Genomic DNA, 13,992 nt, shown 5'->3' on the forward strand with positions numbered 1-13,992 from the left:
AGAATTTATTATTTATGGTATGCTCATACAAATAACAAATAAACTCCTGAATATATAGCAAAAATAGAATCCAAGATATCTGGATATAAACAAGAAATTCATAACTGACTGATGTGGATGAGCCAACATGCAACACTTTATTTTTTTTTCCAATTTTTTTATTTAATTATTTTTCAAGTACAGTTTTCTGTCTATTACTCCCATCCCGTCCCACCCCCCATCCTCCCCACATGCAACACTTTAAACAGTAAAGCTAAAGCTGTCTAGTAAATATTTCTACAAGCCATTCGTTTTTTATGTGACAAACAACATAGTCCTTTAACACATCAGCTATTTTCAAATCTTTGTACATTATTTCACTTTTTCAAATTTAGATCTCATACATCATTGCACTTTAAATGCAATAGCGATAAAATTATTTTAAGTTCACTGACATTTTAATTTTCTTTTGTGCTACTTTTTTTCTTTTTTTTCAATTCCAAAACTTTCATTTCAAACAGCTCCGGGGACTTCACTGCTCCCTTCGGTCTGGCTCTGCACCTCCCCCACACCCACACCCCTGGTCTTAAATCCCCACAGCTCCCAAACTCACATCCAACACGTGGCTCAAGACCCTTCCAACTCCAGTGAACTCCAAAACGCAGCCCCCAAACTCAACTTTGGAACTACTCCTCCCAGTGCAAGCTTGAGACCTCTCTGACTGAGCTTCAGATTCAAGTTCAGTTTCAAGTACACAAACTGCAGTCCAGCAGGAATGCTCGGTCCCCTGCCCCATGGGACTCCAGGGCTCTGTGCCTTCCCACGGACATGAGCTCCATACCCCAGAACCAGAAAAGCCCACCCTGAACCACTTCCAGAGTCCTCACCCTCAACCTAGACCCGGGAGCAGCCTCGCGCTCCCTGTTGGTGCGGGCTTTTGTCTCTCTGGGTAAAGGATGTTTGTCTGCTTGTGGAACCCCTACCACCACTATTCAAATTAACAGGTGGTGGTGTCTTTGGTTGTCAAGTGCACCAGGTTTACAGGGAGCCTGCTGTTTGGATTTAAGTCTCAGCTTTGCCACTTGCTAGTTGTGACATTGGGAATAAGCACTTAGTTTCTGCCCACCTCAGAGGGTGCCAAGTACCTAGAACAGGCTGCCCTCTAGTATAGGGCAGTTACATAAGATGCTTTCTTCTGTTGAACATTAGGACTCAATACAAGTGCTGGTGTTGTCACCACTGATGATGTAAATTAATAATCCTATAGAAAGAGCACTTCTAGTCCCATGTAACATGAGGAAACTAAGGGTTAGAGAGGACCACAGAGAAAGGAAATGGTCCACCAGGATCAGAATGGCACCCACTGCCGTGGGGGTACATGTGTGCCCAAGTGCCCGTGCAAGTCCCCGTGGCCCCCACGGCTCCGCTGCTGGGCCGGCCCTTCCTGTGGGCGGCCCTGCACCCCCCGCGCCCCCCTGCCCTGTGCATCCTTTGCTTGCTTGTTTGTTTTCGAGCCCTGGTGGTGGCAGCGGCAGCAATGGAGCCCTTTCGTGCTACTTCAGAGGAAAACTTTTCTGGCTATACCATTCCTTCCCTTTTTATTAATCATATTTTCAATTTATTACTCTTTGGGATTATATCAAGAGTTAAAAAAGCTGGGAATGCAGACTGGTACAGCCACTATGGAAAACAGTATGGAATTTCCTCCAAAAACTAAGAATGGATTTGCCTTTCGACCTGGCAATTCCACTGCTGGGATTATATCCTAAGAACCCTGAAACACCATCCCAAAAGAACCTGTGCACCCCGATGTTCATAGCAGCACAATTTACAATAGCCAAGTGCTAGAAGCAACCTAAGTGCCCATCAGTAAATAAGTGGATCAAAAAACTTTGGTACATTTACACAATGGAATTTATGCAGCAGAGAGAAAGAAGGAGCTCCTACACTTTGCAACAGCATGGATGAAACTGGAGAGCATTATGCTATGTGAAACAAGCCAGGAGGTGAGGGACAAATAGCATATGATCTCACCTTTAACTGGAACATACACAACAACAAAAAAAAGCAAGCAAAAAAGAAATTAAGAACAATTTGACAGGAACCAGAGGGGAGGTGGGAGAGGATAATGAGGGGTAGGGTTTTCAGGAACAACTATAAAGGACACATGGACAAAACCAAGGAGGTTTGGGTGGGAAGTAGGTTTGGCTGGGGTAGGGGGAGGGGTAGTGGGGGGGGGGGAATGCAGACAACTATAATTGAACAACATTAAAATAATTATTTTAAAAATTTTAAAAATAACACCTATCCTGAAAAATGAGATTTGTATGTGAAATACCAAGCTCCCTGGTTCAAAGTTGGTACTCAACAAACAATAAATTCCTNGGCTGGGGTAGGGGGAGGGGTAGTGGGGGGGGGGAATGCAGACAACTATAACTGAACAACATTAAAATAATTATTTTAAAAAATTTAAAAATAACACCTATCCTGAAAAATGAGATTTGTATGTGAAATACCAAGCTCCCTGGTTCAAAGTTGGTACTCAACAAACAATAAATTCCTTTCCTTCCCATTTAAAAAAAAGAGTTTAAAAAGCTATTGTACGTTTACACAATGGAATACTACTTGTCCATAAAAAGGAAATATTAACCCTTTGCAACAGAATGAATGGACCCAGAGAACATTATGCTGAGTGAAATAAGCCAGTCAGAGAAAGACGAGTACCAGATGATTTCACTCATATGTGGAATCTAATGAACAAAATGAACAAGCAAATAATGACAGACTCCTAGATAGAGAGCAGGCTGACAGCTGGCAGGGCTGGGTGGTGGATGGGGGAGCTCTGGGTAGTAAGGGGCAGAGGGATTGAGCAAAAAAGAAAAAAGGACAGGGAAAAACATGGACACAGACAACAATGTGATGATTGCTGGGCGGCAGGGGGTGAAGGGAGCTGTTGGAGGGTGTGAGGGGATACTTGGTGATGGACGGAGACTTGACTGGGGTGGTGAACACAGTACAGTGAACAGATGAGGTGTTGTAGAACTGTGCCCCTGAAAACTGTATCGTTTTGTCAACCTGTGTCACCTTAATTCAGTAGTAAAGGGGGGAAAGGAGGTTTGATTTTAAAATTTAAATAATCACATGAGAATATGTTAAACAAGCAGAAGAGAGTAAAACAACAAAGGAAAGGGGAAAAAGTAAGAAAAAAACTATAATGGAGGCCTAATCTAATACATGTTTTTATTTGGTCTTAAAGTTTTACTCTCTGTTTCTAGATTTTCTTGCTTAAAGCTTTCTTTGGTTCTTAGATTAAAATGTTCTTAACCTTTTCTAACAAATGGGATCACGGTGTGCTAAAGGTCATGAACTTGTGTGTGACTCTCTGGGCACACAGGGCCTGGACTCCCTGGCAATCCGGTGGCCACCTAGACACCTGATTCTCTACTGGGCAGAAAGCTCATGCTGAGGCACCCAGGAGTGGCTGCCCAAGGTGCAGTTCAGGCAGAGAGGGAGAAGGAAACCTGTCCTGGGCTAAGATTTTCTAGAAAGTCTATTCTGTGGTATCTGGGTTTAGCCCAGCTAAACGTTAAATGGCACTGTATTTCCGTTTTCCATTTGCTAACATTTCCAGTGTTAGATCACTTTTCATACAGCTGGTTTTACAAAATGGATATCTAAACCAGAGTACCCCACTCTTTTAGCTTATTTTGGCTCCAAAGTAAATATTTGAGCAGATTATACAATGACCAAGTAAAATGTTTGGGGTCCCTCAGAACATACAATCATTGTCTAACGCTAAAGTATTTGAACATATTTATTTCAAAGACTATGTATAAAAGAACAATAAAAGTTTCATTTTAATTAGCTACGATTGCAAGGTCTTAGTAACCGAAGAATCAAAAGTTATCAGCCAATTCTTTCTTATAAAAGTGGATGATACTTCCAGGTGGTAACAGTGTTTGATCACTGGAAGTGGTATGAAATGAAAACAAAAAGACTACTGAATTTAACTATTTGATTATGTGAAGTACAATTATTTTGCTTTCTAGTACAATTCTCTAGTCCAAGAATAAGAAACCCAAAGAAGTCAGAACCAGAATTTCCCATTTGTAATCTATGTTTCTCAGAAAACGCTCTGAGAACCAGTATGTTGACAGACACATTTATATCAACAGATCTTGCATAGGAAAAAGATTCCCTGGTAAAATGTGACTAGGAGAGGCTAAGCTAAAAGTTTTTTGGGGACTTCTTATAGTCTTTAGGACAATAACACACACTGTAACTGTACAGTGCAGCCAGTCCCAAATCTTATTTGAGAACAAGATCCTCCATTCCACAGGGAAAATGATGAATGCTTCATGGGACACACTTCAGGAAACGCTGGTCCAAATGAAGATGCATTTTTCCTTCAGAAATAACAAGCTGAGAAAATGTCTCTTTAGCAGAACTCCCATCTAATAAGATTCATTACTATGTACAGTCAGACAATATTATCAGGAATATGACCACCCTCCTTTCTCATGAAAGAATGCTGATTCTGTTCCCCCTTTTCTGCTCAGCATGGGTATTATAAATGGTTTCCACAATAAGTGTATGTTTAAAACAAATGCATATTCGTGAGTTTACAGGAATAACAAATATGCTTGATTTTTAAATCACTGTAAAATAATGATTCTATATTACAAAGATATGGACTGTTCTCCTGACTCTTACATAAAAGCTGACAATTTAGTAAGTGAGAAATGCACTTCAAATATAAAAACTGAACAACAGTATTGACAAAACATAGGTGATACAGGGTTTTAAAGATGATTAGGAAGTGAGGGGGACATCACGTAAGTTATATGATTGTCTAACCACTAAGCTATACACCTGAAACCAATATATAATAAAAATAAAATAAAATATATTTTTGAAAAGATGAGTAGGAAGTGTCTAGTTCCTTTAAGTCATACTCAATCCTAAATATAAAACTTATCTCTAGCCAAACAAGTATTAGCAACATTTTCAAAACATTTAGCATTACATTTCCAATTTAACCAAACCCCATTCTTTCCAAGTAATATTGTTGCCTAGCAATCTCAAGACAGGAAAAAATCTCGGTACTATACCACTAAAAACAATCTCATTGATGAACATGAATTCGACCCAATTTTTAACAGTCTTGCTTTGAGAAGTCAAGAGAGCAAAAATAACCGCATCAACTGAAGAGATCCTCAACTTCCTCCAGGCAGACTTAGTGCTCTCGCCTCTACGCCAAATGCCCCTTGCATGTCATAACAGCCAATGCCACGTGATTCTTACCTGAATCTTATCTTATACTAAATGCTCCCTCAAAGCAAAGTTTATGTCATATCTGTGGACCCACTAATCTCTGGCCCCTCACACACATTTGCTGTAGGTAGTACAAGTGAACCAAAGAGCAACTACCGTATTTAGCTGTGTATAATGCACTCCCCTATATAATGTATACCCACATCTTCCCCCTAAAGTTTTCAATGTTTTAATTTTTTGTTTTGATTTTTTAATTAAGTTTACTTCTTTATATTTAGAAACAAAACCAATTATCATATTCCAGGGTATTATTTTGCATGCAGATATCATTATTGCTTTCTAGAGTTACACTTTTAACTCTAGAAAGCCATATAAGCATAAATAAAAGACTTAAAGCATTTATACATATACAGAATTAGTACTGCCCATGTATAATGTGCATCCTTACTTTTCCCTCAAAAATTTGGACAAAAAAGTACACATTATATATGGCAAAATAAGGTATACTCTAGATTAAGGGGAAAATGAGGTTTTCTGAAGCATAGCTATTATAAGGTCTAGAATAATCTAAAACAATGCTTAAGGATTAGTTTCAAAAGTGAAAAACATAAATATCATTCCAGGTTATATTACTATTCTTTTCCCTTTTGTTAGTTCTATATGGCTGTCCTGGGCCATGAAAAGAAGTATCATCTGTCTTAGTCTGTTCAAGCTACTATAAGAAAACCACCACAAACTGGATAGCTTGTAACTAACAGAAAATTATTCCTCCCAGTTCTAGAGGCTAAAAACCCAAGAACAGGGTACCAGTACTGTCAGGTTCTGGTGAGGACCCTCTTCACATCGCAGATTACCGATTTTCGCTGTGGAAGAGGCTGGGGCGCTCTGCTGGGCATCTTTTATAAAAAACACCAACTCCCATTCATGAGGGCACACTGCTTAGCTTTGAATCTTGGTTCCACCACTTACTAATTCTGCAACTTTGGGCAAGTTATTTAACATCTGCACTTCTCCAACTTTAAAACGGTGGCATTACTTCTATCTCACATCATACAAGAAAATTAAAGCCACAAGGCAACACCACTGCTTACCAGCAGCATGACCGAAACCGAAGACTGTACACGCCCAGCACTCGCAGGCGCACCAGCCACCACTGATCCCACGCACCATGGGTGGAAGTGGAACCTGGTACACCCACTCTGAAAATGCTTTGGCAGTTAGTCATCTACTGAAGCTTATACAAACCTGAGGTCTGAAAAACTGTATTCCGAGATGTATGTATATTCAACATACATTTACCAAAAGACACATATTAGAATGTTCATGGCAGCCACATTTGTAATAGCCCCACATTTGAAATTTCCCATATACCCAACAATAGGATGGATAAATAAATGTGTGTGGTATGTTGATATAATAGATACCATGGTGCAAAAAAACCCAAAAGATTTATGAATATGCAGAGCAATATTGCTGAATCTCACAGCACTGAACAAAAACGAGTCAAACATCAAAGAGGACACACTGTGTTAATTCATACAAATTTCAAGAACTGGCAAAACTAACCTGTGCTGGGAGGAATCAGAATAGTGTTGGGGTTTTTTTTGACATGGAAGAATAAAGATCAAAAGAGGTTAAGAGAGGGCTTCAATTTATTAATTTGTATGTGTCCAACTAATAAAAATTCACTGAGCCATTCCCTTATAATAGAGTCTTTCCCCAAAGCGTTAAAAACTAATAAAGTTTTAAAAGCGATAATAAACATACCTTCTACATTGCCAAGAGATTAAAATGAGACAATACACATATAACACATAGTATATGCTCAATAACTTTATTATTATGTTTGCTATTATTACTAATGATCAGGAGCCGATGTCCGTGTTTGATAAAGGAAGAAACAAGTGCAGAGATGTGAAGCGCCCCGCCCGCCACACACGGCCATGTGGCCAGCGGGAGGCTCGAGGGCCGCCCAAGCGCTGCACTACTTCCACTCCAGGGCAGGCCTCCTGTATTTTAGGTCAGTTTTCACTTCCTTTTTTGACAGCTAAATATCAGTTTCACCTTTTATAAAAAACACATTGTGCTTTTGCACAAAAAGAGAAAGTCAGGGAAATTTTCTGAACAAGGTTTAAAAGATACTAATTTTAAAGCCTAAGTTTATTTTACACAGAATGCTGTGTTTGCTTAATTTGATGTTATGAAAAGTAATAAAAATAAATAGTGATGGCCAGTAAAGGAAAATATGAGTGCTGTCAATGAAGATTTTGCCAACAAAATAACTTATGTATGTCTAATGATTTTTAAAAATTATTGTACGATCTTCAAATAAAAAGACATGGTCTACAATATACAGAATTCTATTCAATAATTAATAGTAACCCAAGAAAGGCAGAAGCATGCTTTGCTTTCAGATATAAAAAGGTTACTAGATTTGGAAGGGACAAGATAAAACTTAACCTCACTCTCATTTATCATCACTGACATGCCACATGGGGTAATACTAACCAGGAGGCACTTGCGTAGAATCATCTATGCCTAGTTGTCCTGTAGTTAAGCCAAGTTCTGCAAATAATTCTTTCTGAAAAAATAACACACATAGAATTAACGTACATTTCAGACTTTGCTACTATAAAAAAAAGTCACCTTCACCTAAACATCAGCATAAATAAAAATCACAATATAAAATGAATTTTCGCTTCCTTCAAATATCTAAAGAAGCGGACATTATGGAACCCTTAAATAGTAATACATTAATACAAAATTAAGGAGCAGAATAACCATAATTTTTTACTACATCTATTACTATGTAACACATTTATTACCAGGTGAAACAAACATGAATAGAAAAGATAAACACTTTTAGGAAAAAATAATGTATAATGGGAAAAGAAACGTAAATATAACAGTTCTCCAAATATAGAGCCTTTAGTAGTATTTTTCCTTGTCCTCATTTTTTCTGCCTAAGAAAAATTTTTACTTTGATGCCTTATGACCAATGAGTGATGCAATATTTTTTTCAAAAAACCTGTTTTTAATACAGTTCTCAATTGTTTCCCTTTTTTTAGGTAATAAGCTAATTAGTGAAGAAAGAAATGAATTATCTTTTGAGGAAAGATCTACTAACATTCAAATCTCCAGAAAACACACACACATACACCATTATCCAGCAACAGTCAACTTTATCTTCTAACATCATTTTCTAAATTGCCAGTATGATTCTGCATCTGTGCTTTCTATGGTTCTGTACGTCACTCAACTCTTAATTAACTATACACTGCAAATACCCAAAACAACTTAAATTAGTTTTTAAGTAAAATTAGACTATCAAGTACTCTGCTAAAATAAGAATAAATTAGATTTATTCTCCAGACTTCCTCTACTCACCCAGTAATGTCTAGGGAAAGTAATAATGTTTCTCTGTTATTTTTAAAATTTATAACAACCCCATGTTATTTGTATTATTTTTCTTCCCTAAGTAATTAAATATTTCTATTAATATTTGCCTCAGTGTTTTGTTACTATTTAATTGCTAAATACAAACTTCCTTCTCCTTTACAAAATAAGTTTTAATCCCCCCCAATTATCCATTATTATTTAAGTTACTAATTTATTAACGTCCCTCACAAAACAGTTATTAAGCCTAATATGTACACACATTTCATTTTTGGATTGATTTTAAATAATTACCATTTCTTTTTTTCATTGTTGTTCAAGTACAGTTGTTTCCATTTTCACCCCACCAGGCCGCCCTGCCCCACTCATTCTTGACTCCCACCCTCGAGCCCATCCCCTTTGGCTCTGTCTGTGTGGCCTCTGTATGTGCTCCTTGATGGTCTTTCCCCTGCTATCCCTACCCCCTTACTGTCAGTTTGTTCATTATATTTCAAATTTTAACTCAGCTTGATTTTTATCTATACTTTAAAACAGCATTACATCATGTTACCAATATTTTAGATTGAAGAGGTAAACACTTAATGTTGTTCTCCCATTTTCAACCACTGTCTTCCATTTATTTTTAAACTCTCTCTTCGTTGAAATCATTAGAATTAATGACAATGTATTTGGTTTTGTAAATACCTTTGGTCTTCACACTTGAGAGGGACTCAAGCCCAACAAATGTTTCAGTATTAGGTTCTAACACCACCGTGGAGAATCGTACTCAGGCCACAACACGTCAGGAGCACGAGAAGCTCTGAACGTCCATTTTCTGCTTCACTGCTCTGGACTACTCTTTACTCCACATTAGTAGACCTGGCCCCCTTCTCAGATTTCCTTCAAAATTCCCAAGATGCCATGCCTCCCAGGACTCCTTCTTTGATATTTCAGGCTGATTTAGGCAGCTCTCTATGCACATGTTACCATTTATCAACCGCTATAAACCCACATACTCACATCGCATTAAAACGATCTTACTACTGTCCATCTCCCCACTCTCCTGAGGCTCTCGGGACACAGGGACTGTCTTGGACACATCGGAACCTAGTGTGGGGGTAAGTGACATACAGTGGGGGTTCCATAGTATTAAACCACACTACTGAGCTTCAGTTTCACCCAGCCGTCTCCATATGACTGAATGGGTAAACAGAAATTCATCAGCAACTTCATGTTAGAGACAATAAATTTCAGTTTCAAGGAATTTCCTTTTACCATGGATGAGTCTACATAACATTGTGAACTAGATTTAAGTGTCATCCAGTATAAGAACACAAGACTCACTGAACCTCACCAAGTTCAATGCTCATAGACAGACTAGGGTCACAGAAAAACCGTGCATTCTGCAGTCAGTGTCATTAAATACTCAGGCCATGCCAAGCAGGGAAGGTAGGGACAACTATCCCTACTGACCAGAGGAAGAGAAAGACTGACTACACTCTTAGCAGGTGTAGCCACAACTTCTTGAAAATTAGTTACAGGCGTTCATTCTTCAATAGCTCAGAACGAATCCACGTCAGCTCCAGGCCCCTACAGACAGACACATGATGTAATCGGTCCCGCTCACACGCATGCTGAGCCTCCACACACATGATCCCTGCCCTGCTCTTTCCCAGCAACCCCCTGCAAACCCGTTCAAATGGCAGTCCCTCTGAGAAGACTTCCCACACCTCCAGGGGAAAAATCTAAACTTTTTCTGTACAGCCATGGCATTTTGTACAAACTACTACTAACAATGGGTTTTTAACACTTTAAAAAAATTACTTCCTAAAAATTAACTTTTTATCAAAGTTGTAGTAGTCACGTTGTAGTAGTCATGTAGTAGTCACATAAGCAGGTGTAAACTGCTTACCATGTCCCACTAACTGGGTGGCTTTAAACAATAGAAACTTATTCTCACAGTTCCAAAGGCTAGAAGTCCAAAATCAAGGTGTGTCCAGGGCTGTGCACTCCCTGAGGGCCTTCGGGGAGAATACGGTACAAGCCTTTCTCCTGGCATCTGACCCTGCTAGCAATCTCGGGTGCTCCTTGGCTTATAGGTGTGTCACTCCAATCTATGCCTTCATTGTATCAAGACATTCTCCTTGGGACTCTCCTTCTGTGTCTCTTCCCTTAAGGACACTAGTCATATTGTATTTAGGGCCCAGCCAACTGCAATCATCATCCTCTTGACTGCATCTGTGAAGACCCTATTCCCAAATGAGATCACATTTACAGGCCGGTACTGGGGGTTAGGACTTCAACACACCTTTTTGGGGGTGCAATTCAACCCATAACTTTTAAGTTGTTGATCTGCATAACACCCCTATGAAATATTATTATCCCTATTTTACAAATAAGAAAACTAAAGCTCAAAGGCAAAAAGACTTGCTCAAAGCCACATAGCCCATAAGTGGCAGAGCAAGCATGTAAACCCAGGTTAGTTGGCTTCAGAATCTAACCCCCTGTATCGTCTCTACATGCAGCAAAGTCAAACCAGCTAAAAGACTTTTTTTGCAACAACAAAATAGCAGTCCTCTATCTTACACTCCTTCCCAGTACACACACGCACACACACACACACGCACACACACTCGGCTTATCCTCCGGTATGTACCTGCATATTTCACGTAACAAGTATATATTGCTATTTTTAACGTACCAGTTTCAGATATTGATTTTTTTGTGGTAAATGAGGAGTTCAGCTCATGTACTTCTCTCCATCATTTCAATTACATATCAATCCCTGATAAAATCTATAGAGTCTGCATTATTATATTTAAATATTATTCACTGCTGAGTCACATGTTATAGATGTGTTCCCTTTTGTATACTTTTTCATTCAATTTCTAATTAAACTACTTTGTCACTTTCAGAATTTTCTCTAATCACCTACCTCTTCCTACATACACCCTGTAACAAGTCTGAAAAGACCCTGCTTGATACAATCCTGCATGTGGTCAAATGTGTCAGCTCATTAAGCCTTCGGTGTTCTCTTGCAGGTACTCATCTCGGGACCCTCCAGCCTCCTGCTCCCCTCTGGAATCGCTCCCCTATGGTCCTGCTGTACCGCCCCTGTCCCAGAGCTCCTCGTCGTCACGCTGGAAAGTCTTCTACCCGTAGTTTGAAATCCCATTCCCTAAGTGCCCTATTGGTTCTTTTTATTTATGACCTGATTTTGGAGCACTTGTACCAATGGTTCCCTGAATAGGAGTAAATATTTCCTTTTAGATTACATACGTCTGAAAACCTCTACTTCAACTTCACACTTGATTGACTGCTGGCTGCATACAGAAGTCTAGGCTAAAATCGTTTGAACTTTTAAAGGCATTATTGCAAAATCTTCTGGCTTCCAGTCTTACTTCTGAGACGTCAGATGCCACTCTCTGACTCCTGACATTTACCTGCACTGTTTTTCTCCCATGAGAAGTTTCCAGTCTTCTTTCCAGGTGGCTTGTGATGGCTCTTCGTTTACTCATTGCACTGGGTACTAGGTGGGCCTTGCCATACTGGAGATTCCTGCCGTTCAGTTCTGGGACCCTTACCTCTGCTCTTTCTGGAACTCCTACTGGTCAGATGTTGACCTTCTAGATTGATCCTCCAATTTAAATTCCTCCCCCCCCTTATTTTTTATCTCTGGCTTCTTGCTCTTGCTCCGCCTTCTGATAGATTTCCTGAGCTTTGCCTCCTGACATTTTTTGATTCCTAAATGCTCTTTTTCATATTCTACTGTTTGTTTTGTTAGTTTAATAAAATTCTGTTCTTGTTTCATGAGTAGTATCTTCTCTCTGAGAACATTAATGGTTTCTCTAAATAGTCTATTGGAAAGAAGTAGTTAACAAAGGGCTGTAGCAGGGATGTCCAACCTTTTGGTGTCTCTGGGCCACACTGGAAGAAGAGTTGTCTTGGGTCACATACTAAATACTCAAACATGAATGAAAACTGATGAGTAAAGAAAAGGTTTTAAGTAAATTGACAATTTTGTGTTGGGCCTCATTCACAGCCATCCTGGGCCACATGCGGCCTGTGGGTTGGACACCCCTGCATGAAGATGACCTTGGGTTTACCTTCTTTCGCACTGCCACCCTGAAAATGTATTGACTCACACAAATGCACACACAAATGTGAAAAGGAATGCCAGCTGTATTAATGAGCAATGTTACTTACTGGAAAAAAATATGACCCATGGCTTGTAAGTTACATCTGAAATGGAACACTACGAATCAACTATGAAAATCTATTGGAAAACATATACCTCATGCCACATTTGGTGTCCCTGGAAGGGACCTGGAAGTTACACTCGCGTTTGTATAATGTTCATATACTTAGGTTCGAACGTGAGTATAACCTCTTCCTATTGTGTAAGAGACTTTCCTGTGTTACACCTATATGATTCGTCACTTCCAATTGTATGTACTCCTTGTGGGACCAGGAAGGAACATCGGGTTGGCTGTAGACCCCCAGCAAAGACCTACCTGCTAAGAGCTTGCTGACACACTGACATGCTGTGTTTTGTCCTGTATCACTCTACAAACTGAGGTGAAGCTGGCGGCAGCTTATGGCCTATTGTATCTTGTGAGTGTGAATGTAAATTCAAACCTGAAACAACTATTAGTGGTCATGATGAGTGTTTATTCTATAAACACTTTATATTGACTACTTTAACTATTATTTTTTTATTTCTGTTTTAGTTTTAGTTTAGTTTCTCTGCCTTTCAAATTGGAGGATTTCAAGTTCCCGGAGATCCTAAGCTGGCCATTCACATTAGGAATGAGGCAGTAAGAAACAGACTGGAAGCTCTGTCTGCCAGGACTGGGGATAGAGTGTGGTGGGCTTCCCTCGGTGGTAACTTTGTAGCCAGCCAGCTGTCTTGTCATAGGGTTCTCCAAAGCTCTGGCAGCCTTTTCTCTGGTATTCTCGAGTTGGTGGGGGATGAAGAAGGAGAGAACTGGGTAGGCGTAGTGGTAATGACCAGGATAATCTCATCATTCAGCCAACTTCCACCTAATTCCTCTGTTTTCAGTGCAGTACCTCATTCCTGCCCTGCTCTTTGTCTGAGGTCTCCGAGTTCACAGCCTTTCCAATTCCATTTCTCTGGTCTCCGGTGGGGAAGGAGGAGTAGCCCAACTCTGCAGGGTAGTAGGAGCCTGGGGGTTCAATCCATCCAAATATCCTAATACAAACTGTCACCCAATCTCCATTCTCAGCCCTCTGACTCACTATGGCCTTTTATAACCCGCAGCTTCTCTAATTCTTGAGCCTTTCCAAACCTCTGCATAGGAAATCATCTGGCTTCTTGTATCAGTCAAGTGTTCAATAAGGAAA

At 39.6% G+C, this 13,992-nt stretch overlaps 1 protein-coding gene across 6 annotated transcripts in view; it reads right to left on the reverse strand.

Annotated features, from left to right (window-relative positions):
• Positions 1 to 13,992, reverse strand: part of TBC1D19 (TBC1 domain family member 19) — a 113,641-nt gene that overhangs the window by 56,734 nt on the left and 42,915 nt on the right. For all 6 annotated transcript variants that reach the window (XM_037044742.1, XM_037044735.1, XM_037044728.1 and 3 more), the window contains one exon: positions 7,762 to 7,834. In XM_037044742.1, the coding sequence (XP_036900637.1) occupies positions 7,762 to 7,834 (73 nt within the window). The remainder of the gene's footprint in view (positions 1 to 7,761; positions 7,835 to 13,992) is intronic.

The sequence above is a fragment of the Sturnira hondurensis genome, unplaced genomic scaffold (genome assembly GCF_014824575.4).
Source record: "Sturnira hondurensis isolate 20B ecotype Veracruz unplaced genomic scaffold, ASM1482457v3 Scaffold0000780, whole genome shotgun sequence".
Classification (NCBI taxonomy): domain Eukaryota; kingdom Metazoa; phylum Chordata; class Mammalia; order Chiroptera; family Phyllostomidae; genus Sturnira; species Sturnira hondurensis.